Source organism: Teleopsis dalmanni, chromosome 2 (genome assembly GCF_002237135.1).
Source record: "Teleopsis dalmanni isolate 2A chromosome 2, ASM223713v2, whole genome shotgun sequence".
NCBI lineage: Eukaryota > Metazoa > Arthropoda > Insecta > Diptera > Diopsidae > Teleopsis > Teleopsis dalmanni.
In genome coordinates, this window is record NC_051847.1 from 21,494,826 (window position 1) to 21,515,818 (window position 20,993).

Here is a 20,993-nt window from a genome sequence, read left to right on the forward strand (position 1 = left end):
TAAACAAAAAATTTGTTTTTTTCTACGTAAATAACATGCACAAGAAAGCAAAATAAACACAAACACGCACGTAACAAAATTTTTGAAGATATTAAAGGAAGCAAATAAAAATCGTAACAAGTGGAGGAAATGAAATATGGAATGAAAATAATGCAATAAAAATTTTAATTAAGAATTAGGAACATCGTGCAAAATACCGCAAATAGTAAAAATACATCTTTGTTAACATATAATTTATTAAATTTATTCTTAATCTTTTTTATCATATTTAATTGTAGCAAAATTTATTTTTATCATTATTTACATTACGTTTTCCACTTTAACGCACTTGATGCGCTGGTGTTTTCTTTTAGTTACTAGTAGAATGCATATTATGCCTTTTCTTAGATATGGTTCACATTATATGTATTAATTATAAAGTAATTCACAAATCTAAAGAATTAAATAAGAAATACAATTTACGCAATTAATTTCTTTTTTCATATTATATATATATATGTTTTCAAAAATTTTCACATGATAACGCGCAACACGTCCACACACCGATAGAGCAAGATTCGATTTGATAGTTGCGCCAGTCGGTATTTTCTTATTCCTCATATTCATCACAATGTTGTATTCACATTATATTGTGTATATGAACTACAGTAGAAGTAGATATTACACAGTCATAACACAAATTAATACACAAAAAATACAATATACAGTGAATAATAATCGAAAATGTTTAACATATATTAGGTTTTAAAAAGTCAGCTATTTTTTTCACTTTATTTTTTAGATTGAATAAAATATTATATACAGGGTGTTGCAAATTACATTACATAAATACGGGATATGTTTTCATTGATTCAAGAAACGAAAATTATTATTTGTGCTTTCAGAAAGTACATTATTTTTATTTTTGTCAAATATTTTTAAAAATTTCTTTATTTTTATTTAATATTCAATTCTAATTTAATTCGGTGCAAATATATTTTCTTTGTTGTTTTATTAGAATGAAAGAATGTTAATATTTTCTAATTAATTAATTATTACTGTTTCGAATTATTGAGAATGCTCTACTTAAAACATTTCAAAGTAACATTCCATCAATGATAAAATAATTTTTTTATATTGACAATTATACTTCGCATATATGTTAAGATATTTGAATTAGGAAAGTGACATAGAAATAAATTCGAAAAAGTTTTACATGCTAAATAAAAGTAATATTTTTTGGTTTTAGTTTGAACCTTGTTAAAAACTTTAATTATAACTTATTCACACAGCATAAATAATTTCATATTAGATTCACACAAGAGATTTTTTTTGTAATTTAAGCTGTCAAAAATGTTAATTTTGAATTGAAAGCCGCAACAATTGACAGCTAAAATTACAAACATGATAGCTAAAATTACGGGTATGCTTTTACTTTGATGCTATTTTTAATTTTTTTCGTTGGAGTTATGTAGGTTTTATATTAAGATTAATTACATATCATACTCAGATTTAAATGCATCATTTCATATATGAGAACCTTTATAGTTACTTTAAGGTCATTAAAATCGATTTTAGGATCATAGAACACCTTTTGTGCTCAAGTTGGCTTTGGTATACAGCCACCATATTAATCCACCGTAACAGCATTAAAATAATTTTGCTTCAAAGTACATTTAACTTATTAAAATCAATTAATTATTAATTTTAGTAAGACAACTCTTTTAAGCGTTGCATAAAAGAATTAAAAATACTTTTAAGCTGCCTTGGAAGATTTCAGTTAATATCAACTTTAAAAGCAATATAAATTTTTGTAATTTTTGAACCTATTTTAAAATACTAGAACTGAAAGATTCGCATAAACTAGCAAGTATTTGTGAACGTATAGTATTGCTTTAGATATTTATATAAAAACGTTTTACAGCACTGTTCCAATCTTTTGACATTTCTCTTTTGACGCGCCAATTGTTTAAAAACAACCGTCAGTACCAAAGCATTTTAGATTTGTCGTTGATTAGGCTTATGTGAAATTAAATTATGAGGCGTCATAATAAACCGGGACCAAAGTCTCGTACAAAAACAGTTTCAATGGATTTGGGTGATACCGACACGGATAACACAAGCAGTTTTTCGTCTGATTTCCAGTCGCCGGAGAGAGCGTCTAGTCGAATTCTAAATGCATCCCAAAGTAGAAGCAATATATCTGTGCCCGCTGCAAGGAGGCTATCACCTAGAAAGTCGGCCACAAATCTTCAAAGCCAACAATCTACAATAACGAAGCCAACAGCAAGAAAATCGACTGCAAGAAATCAAAGTCAACAATCAACAACGTCGAGAAGTGCTGCGGCTTCAAACGCGAGGGTAGAGTCTAGTCTGAATAGAAGACCACGTAAAAGAAATGCCCCTACTAAATGTATACAAGATATTGTGAGGTTGCAACAAACCGTGAACTTATTGATACCAAGGCTACCATTTGGTCGTATCGTCCGGGAAATAATGATGGAATGCTCCTCCTCTGTTGATCGGATAACGAAGGAAGCGCTAGAAGCTTTGCAAACAGCAGCCGAAATGTACATGGTTTCAATATGTTCGGATGCGTACTTATTGACGTTACATCGAAATCGTGTTACACTTATGGTTAAAGATGTAGAATTAGTTAGTTTTTTACGCTCGAGTATGAATGTTTTGTAATTATTGTACATTTTGCTTATGATAGTATGAAGTGAATAATTATTATTTTAGTGTTTATTTAATATTAATCTATATATATAATAAAAGGTTTGATTTTTTTAAAAACGTTTATTTGTGTTGAAAAGTACTTCTAGTAGTACGAAGTATTGTTAGTTAAGTACGCAATTGTCCGTTAATCACTGTTTCCAGCTTAACCCACACTGTGTAGTGATATCATCATATAATTGTCTATGTTGTTTTTACAATATTGACAATTTCGTAAAATATTTGCACAAAACTACCACTGATATTGGTTGAACAGCCAACACTTTCTTATTCCTTAAGTGTCACTATTTAACACAACTGATTTTAGTCTCTAAATTAGACTAGTTTCCACTATTTTGAGTGCGTACTGCTGCTCTGATTTTTTTTACACAATCTTTCATGCCAACTCGTGTTATTTTAAAGTAAAGGATTTGAACAAATCAAAAATTGTGTTTTGGATTTAATAAATTTTAAAGGAAAGCTCAGGTAAAAATATATTTAATTTTAATAATTTAATCGTTTTAATCAATATAAAATTTGTTGCAATGCTTTTAAACCTTAAGAATGGTACATATCGCATGTTGCTGTCCATAACCACTAATCATCATCCAAATATGTTATCATCTGCAACTTTATGCTATCCAGCGTATTCCAAATTACATATGAAAGTATATTAGTGAAATCTGTGCTATCACTGAAAGAAAACCGAAAACGATAGAATAAAAATCTAACACAAGGCGGTTCAAGAAATAGTAGCAGCTTAAACCAAAAACAAAATTATAAAGACACGAATCTCCTAATTAAAAACCTTGAGTATTTATTTTCTAGGAATAGTATAATAATGCTAGGAATAGATATTAGTGTCACAGAAACACTGCCAGATTTAACATAAAAATAAAAAAAAAATAAAAAGCAAAGATCTGGAGCATTTATTTTCTAGGAACCTCAGAATTATGCTACTATAGTTAAGATTGATGCGTAATGCTGATAAGCCGCCACTAAAATAATTAACATTTTTCCAGTTGGTCATTAGAGCCAACTTACACGCATCTTTACTTTGCGTGCAGACATCTGACAACAACTCTTATATGACAAAGGTTAACAAATGATCCATCTTTCTTCCTCTTGGTACATAAGCCCTTAGTATTAATAAACATAACACCACATCACTACCTCACAAACGGTTCTATGAGCGACTTGGTATATATTTCAATATTACTCTAATTTTTCGACAGGCGAGTTACAACTACAAAAATTGGTGGACGAAGCAAAACCAGAGATTTTTTATTTTCTATAGTTCTTCTAAAGTGTCTCGGATATCATAGTTATTTTATTGCATCAACCAAATATATTAATAGTAATAAAAAAAATAGTTATTTTTTAATTTTTACATTTATTTAAAATTTAGATACAAAAATTTTGCAAGATAATTGCATTTATTTTGTTGGCTTAAATATTAATTAATTTTTAATAGTTTACATCACTATTATCAAATTATATATTGTTTTTTATTTTAATTAGTTGAAATTAAAATGTAAATTAATTTAATTATGTGTATATGTGGTTTTATAATGTGTAAGATTTTAATCATTTACAATTGTCAATAAAATCTGTATTATACATTAGTAATAATTATACTAATATATAATAAAACTAAATTAAAAAAATGTTTTTAAACAATTTTTAATCAACTTTAATTAATAATTATTTTAACTAAATTAATCATTTTTAAAATAATCATTAATATATAATAAAATACAGTTTTTATTTACATTATATATATAAAAACTTAAATTTAAATATATATAAATTTATTCCTTGCATTTATATTTATTATGGTATAGATATGAAGCGGTTGTTTCAATTAAGCAGAAATTTGTAGTTAAAGATAAAGCTTTGAATATTTATAAAGCAGAGCTTTAAATCAAACCGAAATCGAACCAGTCTTAAACAACAACGTCCGATTTTAGAATATATTTTAACCGACCTACTAGATAAATCTATGAATATTTATAAAGCAGAGCTTTAAATCAGGCCGAAATCGAACCAGTCTTAAACAACAACGTCCGATTTTAGAATATATTTTAACCGACCTATTAGTTTTGCAAGTACTGAACCGAAAGCGTAGAAGAGCCGGGATTTAAACTAAAGCAATATGGCAAAAATTTATGTGGTTCATAGCCATTGTATATAGTACTATCTTTATCGCCACACTGTATAGTGTTATTTTATATTTTTATATATTTGATTTGATTGATATTTATTATTATTATTTAACATTAATGCATTAATTATATATTAATATAATTATTACAAAAGTATACATATATTAATAGTGTAAATATGTTGATAATAATTGCAGTAATTGAAAATAAGGCTTTATTGAAATTTGGTTTTTAAATAAATTAGTGTTACCCTGTAAAATATTTCATATTTTCAAAATTAATAAATAAATATAGAAATTATATAGAAGTTAATTTTGTAAAATAAATATTGACAGGTACATAAGTAATAAATTTTTTAAAAAAAATTATTTCGCTATTAGTTTTTACAATATTTGTTTTATTTAAAATATGTAAAATATGTGGTAGTTTTCAAATATATAAATAAACAAATACAGAAGTTATTTTTGTAATATGTATAAGTTATAAATTTTATATTATTAAAACATGTGTTTTATAAATTAACTAAAAAATCAATTCATTGACAATTTTAAAAATATTTATATTTTGTTTAAATTATTATTTTTATATATAAAATAGAACGTAGTTTTAACATAAATAAATCAATACAGAACATTAATTGAAGTATAAAAAAATAATAAAAATCAAAAGGAACTTCTAATATATTTATATTATTAAAAACTGTAACAAATGCTTCGCTAAAAAATAATTGATTTAATATTTGTAGTGATTATGTCACTAAAAAAGGAATCAATTTATACATTAATTTTCTTTTACCCAGCAATTTACAAAGGTGTATTAAATAAATCAATACAGAAAATAATTTAAAACTTATTTAATTAAGAAGAATGTCTTTTATCGTTATTAATAACTATATTACACTATTAATAAATAATTGATTTATTGACCGTTTTTGATTTTGATGTTTTAAATAGACGAAGATAAAACTTTTATTTACGTATATATGTAATTTCAACAAAAATTACAAAAATTTAATTATATAGTTATGTAATTTTTAAATTATATCAGAACAATTTAAAAAATTATTTACTTTTTAATAAAATTATAAAACCACAATATTGTCTTAAGTTTAAAAAACTGAAACAAATGAATTATAATAACTTCAAATGAATTTATATGATAAGAAAAATAATTCAAATTGTTTAATTATCAGCCCTATATGTATATATACATATAACACAGTAAATTAGTTATGCGATTTTTTAAATTCTATTTATGTGCTCACTTATTTTCGCATTATATATATACATTTAGTTTAGTTTTTAACATAAGAGTAATTTATATTATAATTTTTAAATAACTAAACTAAATAACAATATTGTTTCGCTATGTTTAAAGAATATAATTCTTCACAGTTATTTTATAAATAGACATTAAATGATATTAAAGCACTACAAAGACTAAAAATTTAACATATTAAATAATATAATTTTTTTTAAGACTAAAGACAACATTGAAATCTATATATTGAATAACATCAACGACATAAATATTTATTTGCATATTCTGTTTTTATTTCACTTCAATACATATTAAACTAAAGTGTACTTATTTTAATATATTAATTAGTTAACTAATTTTTCTCACACATATATCGAAGAAGAAATTAATTTAAATTTAAAATTTTATCATATATTTCTAATAAAAGAGCGTCAAATAAATTAAAATATATTATGAAATTAAAAAAAAAAATATTTAGGTTTATAAGAAATTAATATATATCAGTACTCCAAAAAAAAAAAATTAATTATTTTTATATAAAAAAAAATCGTAATACAAAAGGTATTTTTTTGTTTGAGTTTCAGAGCTATTCAAAATCTTTAATATTAAGTTAAATTTTAATATTTTAACTTAGATTCTATATACCTAAATAAGAAAAACGTTTTAAAAAATAAATGAGAATGATTAAAAATATGTTTCCTATAGCTTGAGTTTAATACTTTATTTATGATCAAAAAATAAAGTGAAATTAATATTATTTTTTATATTTTTAAAGAGAACATATTAGTATCGGATTATCTTAATGCTTGAGGTGATATAATAGTCCATGGTGATTGCAGTTAATTTGGGTATCAGCGATAGGAATGGAACAGATTGTTGAATTAGGTTAGGACGACATAATAAACCAGGACTAAAGCCGAGTAACTTGACTTTTTCATTTGATTTAAATAACAGCTATGTAGAGTACATTAAGTTTTAATACAACCAGACGATATACAAATTTATGGTTCAAGAAAAATATTTGGAGATAAAATTATATATATTTCGCTTGTCTGGGAGAAAAGCGTGATACTGAGAATATTAATAAATTATTATAATAAAATATTATTAAAGTTTCAAGAACGGTCGGGTCTACGTTCCGGAGCCACTCGTTACCTACGTCGACCAAGTACCGTTCAACATCTCCCAAAGGGACTCCACAAGCAGGTCCCGGCGGGTTACAACAACAACATTAAAGTTTCATTGTTTATAATGGAGATATGTGATTTTGGGGTATATTTAAATAATTTTCAAAATATCGTTTTAACGTGAAATAAAATTCGAATATTATTATTATAGAATATTTAAATAGTTTAAATATTTTTATAGAAAACAATTTTAATTAAAGCATATATTAAGCAGATTTTTCCATTATGACTGTAGTAAGACATTTTAAAAAATATATAGATATAAAATATCTCAAACTTTTTAAAAATACGTATATTAAAATTTAAAAAAAAATGTTTTATATTAATAAAATGATTAGATCAATATTTCAAGAAAACTCAACAAATCAGTTGCATTAAAAATATGGTAAGGTGTAGCAAATTAGCAACATATATTATTATCATATTATAAAAATACATACTGCAATAAACAAATATCGTTAAAATTAAATTTTAAGCCTCTTGGAAAATCGCGTTACATGTTTTTGAATCGGTATAAATGTATATTATGTTTGAGATATAAAAATAAATGTGTGTAACCTATGCTATTTCCAATTGCAACAAAAAGTCATTAAAATATTATAAATTAATTGTTTTCTTTTGGTATATATTGCATTTTAATAGAGTTTTACTGCTCTGAAACTTTTTTCTTTTTAAATTTATTAATAAGAGATACCAGTTTGTATTATGTCTATTGTTTAAAATATAAAAATGTTTTAGTAATGTGTAAATAACTTATGTTTTTGTTTTGTTTTAATTTTAATGTTGAGTTTGTTTTTTGGTGGATTGTTTGGGCATTCGTCGATGATGGGTACCGCCGTTTTTATCATGCGATATTGAATTGGATTGCGATCCAGACATAACTGGAACATTTGTACCTTGACTTACTGTGGCAACTTTTTGTGGATATGGTATTTTGAACAGGCAGATATTTAGATGGTTACATATTTCTCTGCAAACCTTTTAATAACAAAATAAAAATGAATGTATTTCAATTATATTTCAACAAAATTTAATTTTATTTTACATACCTGAGTGCAATACATTATCAGATCTTGTGTACTCCAAATAAATGTTAACCAAAGTAAGTAAATTTCAGGAACTGGACAATTAAAATATTGGTTGAGGAACAATAATGCAGGTCCAAGTAATGACCAATCACAATATTCCATTTCTGCTTTAGTCATATGTGCAATCTGTACACAGAAAAAATAATTAATTTCAATTTATAAATGCAAAAGTAAGTTTTTAAGTTAAAAATTTATTTTTTCAATTAAAAATTAATATGTTAAAAAATTTTAATTAATTTAAAATTATTCTATATAAAAATAAACATATAAACTGGAATGCAAAGTAAAGAGAAATAGGTATTTGATAATAATATAGGTAGATATTACAATGGATTTGTGAGTTGGTCAACTAGACCGTAAACTAAAGTAGTTACTTCACTAGAGTCCAAGAAACACTTTGAACAGAATATATCTTTTTAATAGCATAGCTCTGGTTTTTAATTCTGAATATTCAAGATTTTAAAAAATTTATATTAGACCAGTTTAGTATGTGTTGTTCCAGAATTCTAGGTTCCGATTTAGGTTACGATTTTCATTCAACGAAATTAAAATTAAAATATTGTGATTCAGTTAAACTTGCATTTCATTTTTCTAATTCAGAGCGAGTAGTTATTGGTTGCCAAAGCAAACTATTAATTACTTCGATCGCCCCGTCGTTCTTGCAAGCAGGATCTACTATATCGATTCATGTATTTGTCACACTACATATATTATATATATTTTAAACTTCTTATTCGGATTTCGACTTATATAATAACATAATTCAAACATACTCACCACAAGTTTGTTGGTAATTTTGGCAGCTACCATTCCAAATGCCATTATGTATAGCGAAGAATGTTCCACAAATAAGCCTTGTGGTGATTTTTGAGCAATAATAAATGCTGGTAAAATCACTAATGTCAGTGGTATACTCGGGGAAAGTACACTTGTACCCTTGATATTAAACAAGGTAAATAAAGAATAATATATAAATTATATATTGCTATAAAAGAGTTGTTTAAAAGGACAACACAAATGAAAAAAAAAACTTTTCGCATATTTATTTTGCAATTTAATTATAATTATAATTTATTATTGAGTTTAAGTTTATATTTTCTGTATTTTTCGCAATTATTACCGAAAAGTTTTTTTTTTTTTAATTTAAATAATTTCTTTAAATACTTCTTTTGGCTTTGAAATGTTTTTTTTTTTTTTAGTTTAAGATACGGTTTTGAAGCATACTGTGTAGATTTTAGCAAAGTGATTTTATAGAAATAAGTAAAGTATACTTAGAAAGTGATTAAGTGCAACAAATACTTATAAAATTGTTTTGTGGTGAAAAAAAATATATTTAGTGTGGTGAATTTATATTAAATACATATATGATAAGTAAAAGTTTAATAAAATACAGCGTTTATTAGATATTTAAATGGTTAATTACAAATTATGTTAGCTAATAAATTCAAGCAACTAATATTATTACGTAGCAACATGCACTATACTACAAATGAGAACCAAATGAGAATTAAAAACATAATTGTTAAGAGTGTTTACACATGTGATTTAAAAAATTAAAATATTCTTAAATAGTATATCTTGACTTTTTAATATTATAGATAACCACATAATTGTAAAATACATCCAAAAAAAATTTTAGATATGAAAAAAATAAATTTAAAATAACTAACTAAAAATTTAAAACTTTAGTTTGTCTAAATTGATATAACAATAATTTACAATAATTTAAAAAAGACGTTAGAGGGCAAGAATATAAACTAAACTGAGTTTTAAAAAACTACATATTATTTTTAGAAACATATAAGAACTGTGGACTAAGATTTACAATATTAAAGAACACAAAAATGATAGAAATCGATTTTTTCAAAATGATAAAAAGTTAAAAGATTTTAGGTAGGAAAAAAAACTGCAGTAAGTAAATATTAGAATTGTGAAATCCGGGAAGTAGCGATTTGTTGAATGTCATTATATGGAAATCAATTTTGGCAGCATTCTCATATATAGCTTAGTTCTTAAAATGCTGGACCTAAGCATACTACTGTATATCTACTATATATTTTTTCTAACATTGAAGTTAGTGAGCCGGTCATTAAAGTCCCCACTAATAGATGACAAATAGTTCAAGAAGTATGTAGTTTCATATATTTAAGTAATTAAACATTTCTAAATTAAACGTAATAATGTACGCCAGTTTAAAGAGTGATTAATAATGTCCAAATTGTATCTGGAAAAAGTTGACCTACAACTATTAATCAATAGTTTAATAAAGGTTTATTATTTTGAAAATTATAGCTATATTCATTGTATAGAACTTTGTTTTAATATATTTTACGTATAAGAGATATTCCATATTCGATTTCAAAGTAATTTGCGACCGACTTAAGTGAATATTCTTGCTTTAGGCTGTTGTAGCGAACCTACTTTCTAAAGTCTGTCTTCGTATAAATGAAAAATTTCGATAGGACAGTTATGATATGCCTGATATTATTGTAGCTTGTATGGAAAACCTGAATGTAGAATTGCTTATAAGTTTATTTCAGGAGGAGTGAGTGACATTTGGTAGTGTAAAAAGACAAATAGCTTTGATGTAAACCGCTCGCCTCTAGAAGTTCAAGTACTTGATACTCGATTAGAGATACCTGCAGGACGTAGAACCGATCGTTTAAGGAACCAACTGAACTGTATTTCACATAAAGATTTTCCTATCATTTAATAAATGCATTATATAGATATTTTTTTAATATTCTAATTGATATTATGTTCCCATGAATATTATAAAATATTCTATGAATTTTTATACTTGACAAATTTTATGCTGACTTATATATTACAGTATCATTTCTAATGCTATAAATGGATTATGTTCAAAAAGCTTTTCATATAGATTTTTTACAGTTGTGTTGTACATTGAATTTATAATTATAATATATAATCTAAGACACATAAAAATGTTTTAGTGGAAATTTGTATTGAATCAATGTGCTTCATGAGATATATATATCAATATATATAAAAGCGATTACTTTCTACAATAATATGTGCTTGGAGTATGTATGTGCTTACTAAGTGATTATATATTGTATATAAAGTGTTTGCTATTTTTTTAGAACTGAATAGTTTGGGACAAATATATATATATATGTATATATAAAGATATATATGTAGCAATGTGATTTGTGGAACTAATAAAAAAATATGAAATGACCAACCAATATGTCAGAATTTCATATATAAACAATAAATGTGGGCCAATTATATTAATATTGTTTTTGAAATGACTCAGTAAGTCTTACAGCGACTGATGATCCATTCTTGCCACATCCCTCAGTAGTAACGACTTTTGCATAACGTAAAGCTAATAATAAATGAACACCACAAGCTACATACAGTGGCATTCTTCTTAATTCGCATCCAAATAAAGGCAGCTAAGTGACAATTTAAAAAAAAATTCAATAAAAGCAATTTAAATAAATAAATAAAATTTATTAAATAAACTATATATATGAAAAAATATTATTTTTCAAAAAAACCTTTGTCTAGAATTAAAGAGAATTTTAAAGGAAATTGTATGAAGCACAGTTTTATTAAAAAATTTAATGTGCAACATGCCTCAATATGGTGCGACACTACTAATCTATTGAATAGAATATATTAAAATTAGAAATTTTTTCTTAATTTGAATACTAAGATTTTTAGAAACTAAATAAAACGACTTTAACAGCTGTGTGCGAGTTGAGCTAAATTAACTACACTAAATTAAATTCTTTGGTGAAATTGTCAAAAAAAATTACGAAACAAAATAACATTAAGACAATAAAAGGCTAATTGTGTTATATCACAATTAATTATAAATATAATATAATTTAAATATAAATATATAAATATAAATAAATAAATATAATTAGCTAATTAGCAATATTTTGTACTAAATTATTGTTATATATAATATGAAACCGATAAAGCTGTAGTAAAAAATTTTTTATTTGAAATTTATGATAGTTTATAACCAAAATAAAAATACATAAAAAAATTAATACTCTTTTAAAAGCTTTGAACTATAATTAATTTTCTTCTTGAAAAATAAAAATAGATTCTATTAACTTTCATATTTTTTGTTACATTATGATCTATTTAATATAAAAAACATTATTAATTTTTCGAACAGCTTTTGATAATAATTAAATATTAACACTTTAAAACAATTTGTTATTATTTAATAGAATTGCAAATTGACTAAATCTGGTTTTTCTCACTGCCTTATCGGTATAGTTTAGTATACCCGTCAATTTAGTAAGACTTCAGCTCAACTCGCACACAAACAATATATAAAAATTAGTCAATGTAATTTTATTTAATATAAGAAAACTGCTTATAACAAAATGTTTCATTACAAAAACCCTTTTTCTTATATTATAGAATATTTTATTATAAATAATATTCAACCTATCTTAATGTTTTACATTATAATATAAAAAAAGATGATTTTAATGAATATTTTAATCTAAATAAAACTGAATATGAAAACTATTGATTTTGTTATCTACTACATTGATATTATTACCCAATACGATGAAAGTTCGAACGAACGCACCTTATATAGTACATACATATTCTGAGTCTGGTGAATACTATTTTATTAATAAAACCAACTACAAAAATATACCATATACTATCAATGGAGAAAATGTATATTGAATCAGTTTTTAATTGAATGACCTTCGAATCTATATATAAGAACGTTTTTATAATGCCCGCAAATGTTTCATAAACCAAAAATGTCAAATCCCATTATGTATTAGAAGTAGAGCTTCAAACATTATTCGAGCTATTCGAAACTTCGAGTATTTTGATTTTCGAGTATACTTGCGTTCGAGCAGAGTGAGTTGCTTCAAAATATGGGATGATTTACTGTGATACATATTTGTATTTAATTTAATATAAAAGAGACTTGCTTTACGAGCACCTTGAACATTTTCGAATATTTAAAGTGTTCGATTTAAAGATTCGAATTCGAGTATACATGAACTACTCGAACATCGTACTTCTCGAATATTTTGTAGCCCTCATTAAAAGTCAACCCAGCACTTATGACCCATCCTGTACTTAACCGTGTACAATTATCAGCAACCAACACAATGTATGTTGAGTTTGTTGAATTTTGAGCATTACGAATTCAACTTGTGGTGAATATGTAGTAATCACTGTTTTTAAATGAGTTCCCGTTAATTATTTGTCTAATGAAAATTAAAACAAATTAGTGATTAAAATATATTAGAAAATTGTAAAATAAAAATTATTAAAAATAGAAGCCAAACCAAACGACAGCTAATTTTGTTAAAGGGAAATTAATGTTGCGTGTATAAATGTGTAATGTTTTTTTTTTTTTTGTATTAAATTGTGTTTATTCTTGTAATATTCGCTTCATTATTTATTTGTTAACCAAAAGTTAAGAAATCTAAATTTTATTTGATAAAAAAATTGTGTTGGAATGTTTTGATTAACTGAAAATTTAATGCTTACTGCAACTGTGGACCCATTTTTGCCACTGCCTCCTTCACTAAACATTTTCGAAAATTGTACTACATTTAATAAATAACCCAAAGTAACTCCAATTAGTATTATATAATTCCAATGACAGCCAATTATTGGAATCTGTTGAATTCGAAATTTTAGAAAATTGTTTAAATTTTATATATAAAGTGAATTAGACCATGTAAAAAAAATAATTAACAAAAAAAAATAATATTTAAAATAAAGTAAAATATAAAAAAAATCTAATGAGATAAAATAATTATAAAGGGACTTGAGAGGATATTAGGACAGAGTGAAAGCTCTCTTAAGCAGATATCGATAGAATCAACAATTCTGTCCGATTAAGAATATAATAATAATAATACGTCTTGTTCGACGTCTATGATTTCGAGCAGCCTCTTATACTGGACATAGGCTGTCTACAAGCCGTTTCCATCTTTCGCGCCGTAATTATGTATTAAGATTAAGAATATAGTTCATTTAAAAGATTGTTGTTTGTCAGAAATATCTCTATTGATAAACCCGGCCGTTTAACAGAACTTTCACTGCATTGTGGAAACATTTGATAATGTATATTATAGAATTCTTTATTTAAAGAATTCATTTTTTCATTTTTTAAATTTAGAACCATTGAAATACAAATTCAGTTTTCATTATAACACCAAAAACTTTTCTAACGAATTTATAACCACTTATCATATCATAAATATTAATTATGCTCTGGTTTATAAAAAACGACAGTCTTAGGTATATAAATATATAAAAAATATTACAATTAACTAAATAAAGTGAAATTCAAATAACATATATAGTACGAGTACATATTATTAACTAAAGCAAAGTCGTATTTTAACAATATCTACCATGACAATTATATTGTACTAAAATCTTCTTTATGCGCTTTTTTTTTGTTCTTAAATATAACAGAGAGAGAGAGAGAGAGAGAGGGAGAGTACTAATATTTATATATGAATATGTAAATATATATTAAAATTATTCTTAAATTGTTTTAAAAGGCCCTTATACCAAGTATAAAATAAATTTATATTATATATAAAAAAATATGCTATGCGTTCCGTTAAAAAAGCATCTATAAGCTTTGTAAACATATATAAGTAATAAATCCTTTACTAAACATATATCTAAATTCTACGAAATATATAAAGCATTCCTGTGGTTGTGTATAAAAAGTATTTGGTTAAAAAATAAAAATAAATTATAATTTGACGATAATTATTTTAAGAATATATAGGATAATATTAATAATGTACATGTTAATTTTATTTTATTTTTATGAATATATATGCATATATCAATATTGAATAAAAATTGCTTAATATATTTATTAATAAATATTTTAATATGCAAACAATTATTTGATAATGTATACTTTATTATTTTGATACATATTTTTATTTATATGTTATATAAATAATTGTATATGTACATATATTTAATTCAGACTAATATATGTCTGAAATATATATTTATTTATATTTATATAAGAACTTTTCATATATTATACATTTGTATATTGTGAATTTTTATATATAAATATTATGTATTTATTTTATGTATCCAAATTGGACTAATAAATACTGAAAATATAGTGGAAAAGATGACAGCCATCCCAGAGAACTGGCGAACGATAGAGTCATATGTGATTCAAGTCCTCAAAGAAGTTAGACCTAGAAAAGAGTATCAGAAGCTAAGCTAATAAAGACACGAAGAAAATGCGGTAAAAAGGTTGAGATCTGGACGCAGATCGAAAAGCAAAAGAGCATGACTTGAAATGCCAACATAAAAGAGACCCTACTCGAAATAATGCGAAAGCGTTTATGAGAAGGAATAAATCTCTCCGAAGCAGGGGTGTTTTCATTTGTATATTAATTATTAATGTTAGGGAGTCGGCACAACATTCTGATGATGGTCGTCGTCTAGCGGAGCAAAAAGCAATTCACCTTCTCAACACAAAAAAGATAAATTCACTTTATATATTATTATAATACATATAAAGTTATAATACATAAAGTTATTAGTGGTCGCTAAGTGTGTCTCTGACTTGAACTACAGATTTTTTCTTTTTAAAATTATTCACTATTGTAAAATAACAAAAATACCTTTAAGTTTTAATTAGTAATAGAATCAAATCTGACAGACTTAACTATTGCATAGAGTATCGTGAATAGTTCTGAATAAACCTTCATAAAACTGTGATAAGAGTCATACTGACGTCTGCTTTAGTGACAGGACAAAAAAGGACGACAAAAAACAAACTGAAATGCCGAAACACAATCAGCGCCGTACATGAAGTTAAAAAAGTGTCACACGATATGTATAACAATGAACTATACCAAGTCTACAATGATCATCTGTGGCACCTCATATCAATTTGCATGCATATTTTGTAATATGGGGTTACCATATTATTCGAGAGATGAAATCGTACGATTTTGCGGTAAGTAGATGTAGAATCGCCAAATAGAAGAAATATAACTGAAGACGGCAAATGTTATAAGGAAAAATTTATGACGGTTATAATGTAGAAAACACGGATAATAATGATAAAGTTTAGGTTATGAAAAACTTCGCTCACTGACGGCACAGATATTGCACATTAACAGCATTAAGGAAGCTATACAATACATATCTGGAAACAGGACGAACTTATATATCAGAAAAGAAACAACGCATATGTTAAAAAATCAAGACTAAACGAGAAACAAGAGTAGTGAAAAAACCCACTGTTTCAATATTCCACAGGGATCTGCTTGTAAAATCTCTTCGAAGGATCGGGGAGGGCACTTAATATTTTTTATTCATTTGGAATTTTTTGACATGGTGACACTGCATACGATCTAATCTTCTCATACCAACGTAGTTACGCCACTAATACTTTTGTATATATAAATATATACACAAATATATAATATGTATAATAAAATTTTTTTATTTAAAGATAACATATACAATAATTATTTATATAACATATAATTTATAATAATATATATAAATATGCATACTCAATGTTTCTTTTTATTGAATAGTATAATTATACCAAATAATTGTTTTAAATATTTTAAATATATGGGAAAGAGCTTTAAGGGTTTTAGGCAAAAATATGAAATCTCCAACAGAATGATGAATCGATTTCTGACTCCAATGAGCTAACATATTAAAGTAGCTTTTATAGATTGTGTGCAAGATGCCTATCATGCAATTATTTCAAGTTATAATCTTAATAATAATAATATTATATCAATGATGTAGGCAATCGATTCATCACCATGTCGGAGTCCAAGAATTGAGCTATCTACATTGTTTTTGTTCAAAATTTAAAGTTAGCCAAAAGATTGTATATATAATAAAAATATTTATGGAAATTTCGATTTGGTTTACATAGAAAAAAAAATTAAAACTGTATGGGATATTTAAAGTCAGGAACTTACAGCAACTGTTGAGCCATTTTTGCCAACACCGCCAGCCAAAATAACAGAGAATATATACGTCAATGACCAGAAACCCAAAACTATTGTTGCTAGCGATAAGGTGGACCATATTTCTATTTTACCAAAAATCTATAGGAGGGTATATTTAAACAGTTAAGGGTGTTGCTGTTTTACATATAAACAAAATCTTGTTTAATTCGAATTATTAAATGATTTTTTTTTAAATTGTTTAATTCAATACTTAAATTAACACTTAAAATAAAACCAAGCAAAAAATATTAAGTACATATACTTTTTTAAATATTAATATTGTTGGTATGCAGAATTTGAAATTAGATACAGTATATAAGTAAAAATAAATGTTTAATACTAAATAAATTAGAACAAGTAAAGTTTAAATATGGTTTACTGAATTTATATATAATTATAAGAGATTTTAACACATAATAGACTATCAACAAATTAAAATATTTTATGAAATAAAATAAAAAAGCAATATAATATAAAAATATTTATACCTGTTCTAGATAACTTTTAAAATTTAAAAGGAATATACGATATATAAAACTAAAATTTAACATTGGAAAGATAAGTTGTTTTATTTCGATAATTATTTAAACCAGTCATTCAAAACATTTTTTTCCTATGATCCTCTGATCGATTTGCGAAGTAGCGAATAATTTAATATACAGAAGATTTTTTTAATTGACGTGACATACTTCTTGGAACACAAAAACTATTATTAGTATAATCTCTAACTGTTGATATCTGTGTAATATATTTATTATATTATTATAACAGTTATCTAATATTATCTAATATTAATAATATCTAATATTATCTAATAATAATATTAAGATAAGGAGTAAATAATTTTATGTCATTATTAAGGTACTTTTTTTTCTATTCCTTGTAAATACTCGAATATGAAAAGATTCAACGGAATATAATTTATTAGCCTTATAGTATATATAGCTCTACAATGGAACCCCAAGCTGCAAGGAACAGAAGACGCCCAAAGATGATGTGGCGTAGAAACGTTAATAAGGAAACGAACGAAACATTTAATGAGTTAAGGCATATAGCTAGAAACAGGGATTTGTATAAGTCCTATGTAAATAGACTAAGTTCTTAATTTACCCCTTTGATGTAATGCCAGAACATGTCAATAATAATAATTATTATTGAGTTAATGGTATTCCTAACGCTTATACAGATTAATATGAAGTTTCTGTTCGAACACTGCGGTGTCCGTATTAGCAAGATGTTTGGATTATAGGTTGCACAGATAATCGATAGCATACTGTATTTGAAGTTACTTTTTATACTTAAGTGAATTGTATGGACATATTAGAGTAATTCGGTAGATTGAAACTTTTCACACAGTTTAGTTTATTTGATTATCTTTACATGTGAGTTAATAAATATTGTATTCAAAAAAGTTGAATATACAATAAAGTAAATTTCACTCGTGAGCGGACCTTTAGAGCAAAAGAGAAAATTTGAATTTGCTAAGTGTTGCCATAGGCAAAATATAAGTTTTTTTTTTATAGTTGATTTGTATTATTCGTATTAATCGAAAAAAAAAAAATGTTTTTTTAAGTAAATATTGTTCGTTGTATATATTATAGCAAATTTAGTTCGAGTTTGTAATCAGCGAATAAAATTACACATATTAAATAAAAATAAAGTGGGTAACTTTGACTTAATTTTATACAGTAAAAATACTGTATATATAACCATAATTATATATCTATCTATGAAACACATAAAAAATAAATTAGATTATATTTTAAATATAGAGCAAAATAAATTATAAAAACGCAAATTATTTTCTTCTCAGGTTCAGTTTAACCTGAACTTAGTTTTTTTTTTTAAACTGATAATACTTGTAGTATTATTGCTTAAAAAAATTTATCAATTATATATTTCATCTCCTTAATATTATACCTTATAAGTTTATATTGACTTCCTAAACCTCATTCAAGTATAAAAAATCAAAATTAAAATGAAATTAAAAATTAATTGTATTAATTAGTCCAGTGTTCAACACTTATCAATTGCAAAGTAATCATACCTTAGTCATCCAAACCTCTGAACCGAATATGGCAGATATAACATGTATACCCATTATAGTGAATTGAGCTTCAGTAACATCTATTTTACCAAACCGTAATGTGCCTGAAACGTATGTTTGCCAATGAGCGCAATAAAAAAGTCCAATGGCACAAAAGCACTTAAAAAAATTAATTAAAAAATTATTTATACGTTATTGAAAAAATATTTAATGTATATACCTGAAAGAACAACCAATTTGGATAATGACCCAGCTGACATGATACACAAGCAGATAACGCCACGAAAACTGTAGATATTGAGTCGCAGCCATGGTCAAACAGTTCTCCTAATGGTGATGAGGTGTTCGTGCGACGTGCTTGCTTGCCATCAATAGAGTCTAAACTTTGGTATATAAATAAACCAAGTGCACAGAGAAAACAACTCCATCGAGGCGGTGCGGATTTGCCATCTGGGCTATAACTGAAAAACATAATAAAAATTAGTATTAATTAATAATTATATGTATATAATTATATATAACAAATAAGTAATAAAGTTTAAAATAATTTTGAAGATCTTTATAGATGGATAGTTTTATTTATTACTTTTTTCGTAGTTTATGATATGTTTAAAGTATTAGCTACTCAAGCCCACATATAATAATACTAACTTCCCTAGAAGTTAGTTATGGAAGCATAGACATTTTATTTAGAGATTATACAGATCCCAACTTTAAAGATAATTTTTTTTAAGAAATTCTAATGTTAACAACTTTGTAGCAGTTTGAAGTCCACACAACATTTATATGTATTATATATATGATGTATATATATTATATATATATAATTTATATATATTATTTATTTCAAGGACTTAACCTATTTGTTAGCTTTTGGAACGCTGTTACAAAAGAATTTTATTGTTAGTTGTTCTTATTTAAATTGACCAAATTTGAGGGAGTGGACTACGATTATAAGAAAAACCAGATGAGTACATTGCAATTAATACATTCAATATCAGGATTTCAGAAAATCCTCATCTTGGTAAGACGGATCTACCAATCAATTGCAATAAAATTTACTGCAGTTGCAATATCAACACTTCTGAAAGTCACTATCAATTGCAATTAGATATATATTATATATGTAATGGCATAGTGAAGAAGATGGACGTCATTATGTGTAGAGCTACAGTTGTACACTGATTAAGTAAAAACCGATTTATTTGTAATAAGTTAGAATATAGCATATGTTTTTATATTAACCCCAGAGAGCTCAGTACAGTTTTTTGAGTCCAATTTATCTTTTTGTGTGAGAGGTGGTGAACGAAGGTTTGTTGATAACTGGTATACAATGAAGCTATGATTTTGAAAGAAATTAATGTGTACGGCTAAAAGGCCTAATCTGTAGTTTATATCACGGAAATAACGAAATTGTAAATAGACAAATGCTAAGGTTAGGTATTCTACTAGATGTCAATGAGTCATTCATACTACCTACTGGTATGAAAACTATATGATTTTTATGTTAAAGGATATGGTTCAGAAAAAGGGAACCAGAG

General features: G+C 25.3%; 2 protein-coding genes across 4 annotated transcripts in view; one reads left to right on the forward strand and one right to left on the reverse strand.

Moving 5' to 3' along the window:
* Positions 1-1,853: 1,853 nt before the first annotated feature.
* On the forward strand, positions 1,854-2,723 carry LOC119682465 (histone H3.3 type c-like). The gene has a single exon (XM_038095915.1). It carries the CDS (start codon positions 2,017-2,019, stop codon positions 2,668-2,670), a length of 654 nt encoding a protein of 217 aa, XP_037951843.1. The 5' UTR covers positions 1,854-2,016; the 3' UTR covers positions 2,671-2,723.
* Positions 2,724-7,961: 5,238 nt separating this feature from the next.
* LOC119677630 (cholinephosphotransferase 1-like) overlaps positions 7,962-20,993 on the reverse strand; it is a 30,146-nt gene continuing 17,114 nt past the window's right edge. Inside the window, exons 5-11 of one of the 3 annotated variants that reach the window (XM_038089063.1) lie at positions 20,155-20,163; positions 17,376-17,464; positions 13,915-14,046; positions 11,688-11,819; positions 9,172-9,330; positions 8,356-8,520; positions 7,962-8,284 (exon numbers count right to left, since the gene is read on the reverse strand). In XM_038089063.1, coding sequence (XP_037944991.1) covers positions 8,084-8,284; positions 8,356-8,520; positions 9,172-9,330; positions 11,688-11,819; positions 13,915-14,046; positions 17,376-17,464; positions 20,155-20,163 — 887 coding nt within the window. In that variant the 3' untranslated portion in view covers positions 7,962-8,083. The remainder of the gene's footprint in view (positions 8,285-8,355; positions 8,521-9,171; positions 9,331-11,687; positions 11,820-13,914; positions 14,047-17,375; positions 17,465-20,154; positions 20,164-20,993) is intronic. The other 2 variants (XM_038089064.1, XM_038089062.1) reach the window with 2 other exon arrangements.

Bases quoted from the DNA above. Each gene is read 5' to 3' on its own strand.
- LOC119682465 (XM_038095915.1), top strand. From the start codon at position 2,017: ATGAGGCGTCATAATAAACCGGGACCAAAGTCTCGTACAAAAACAGTT.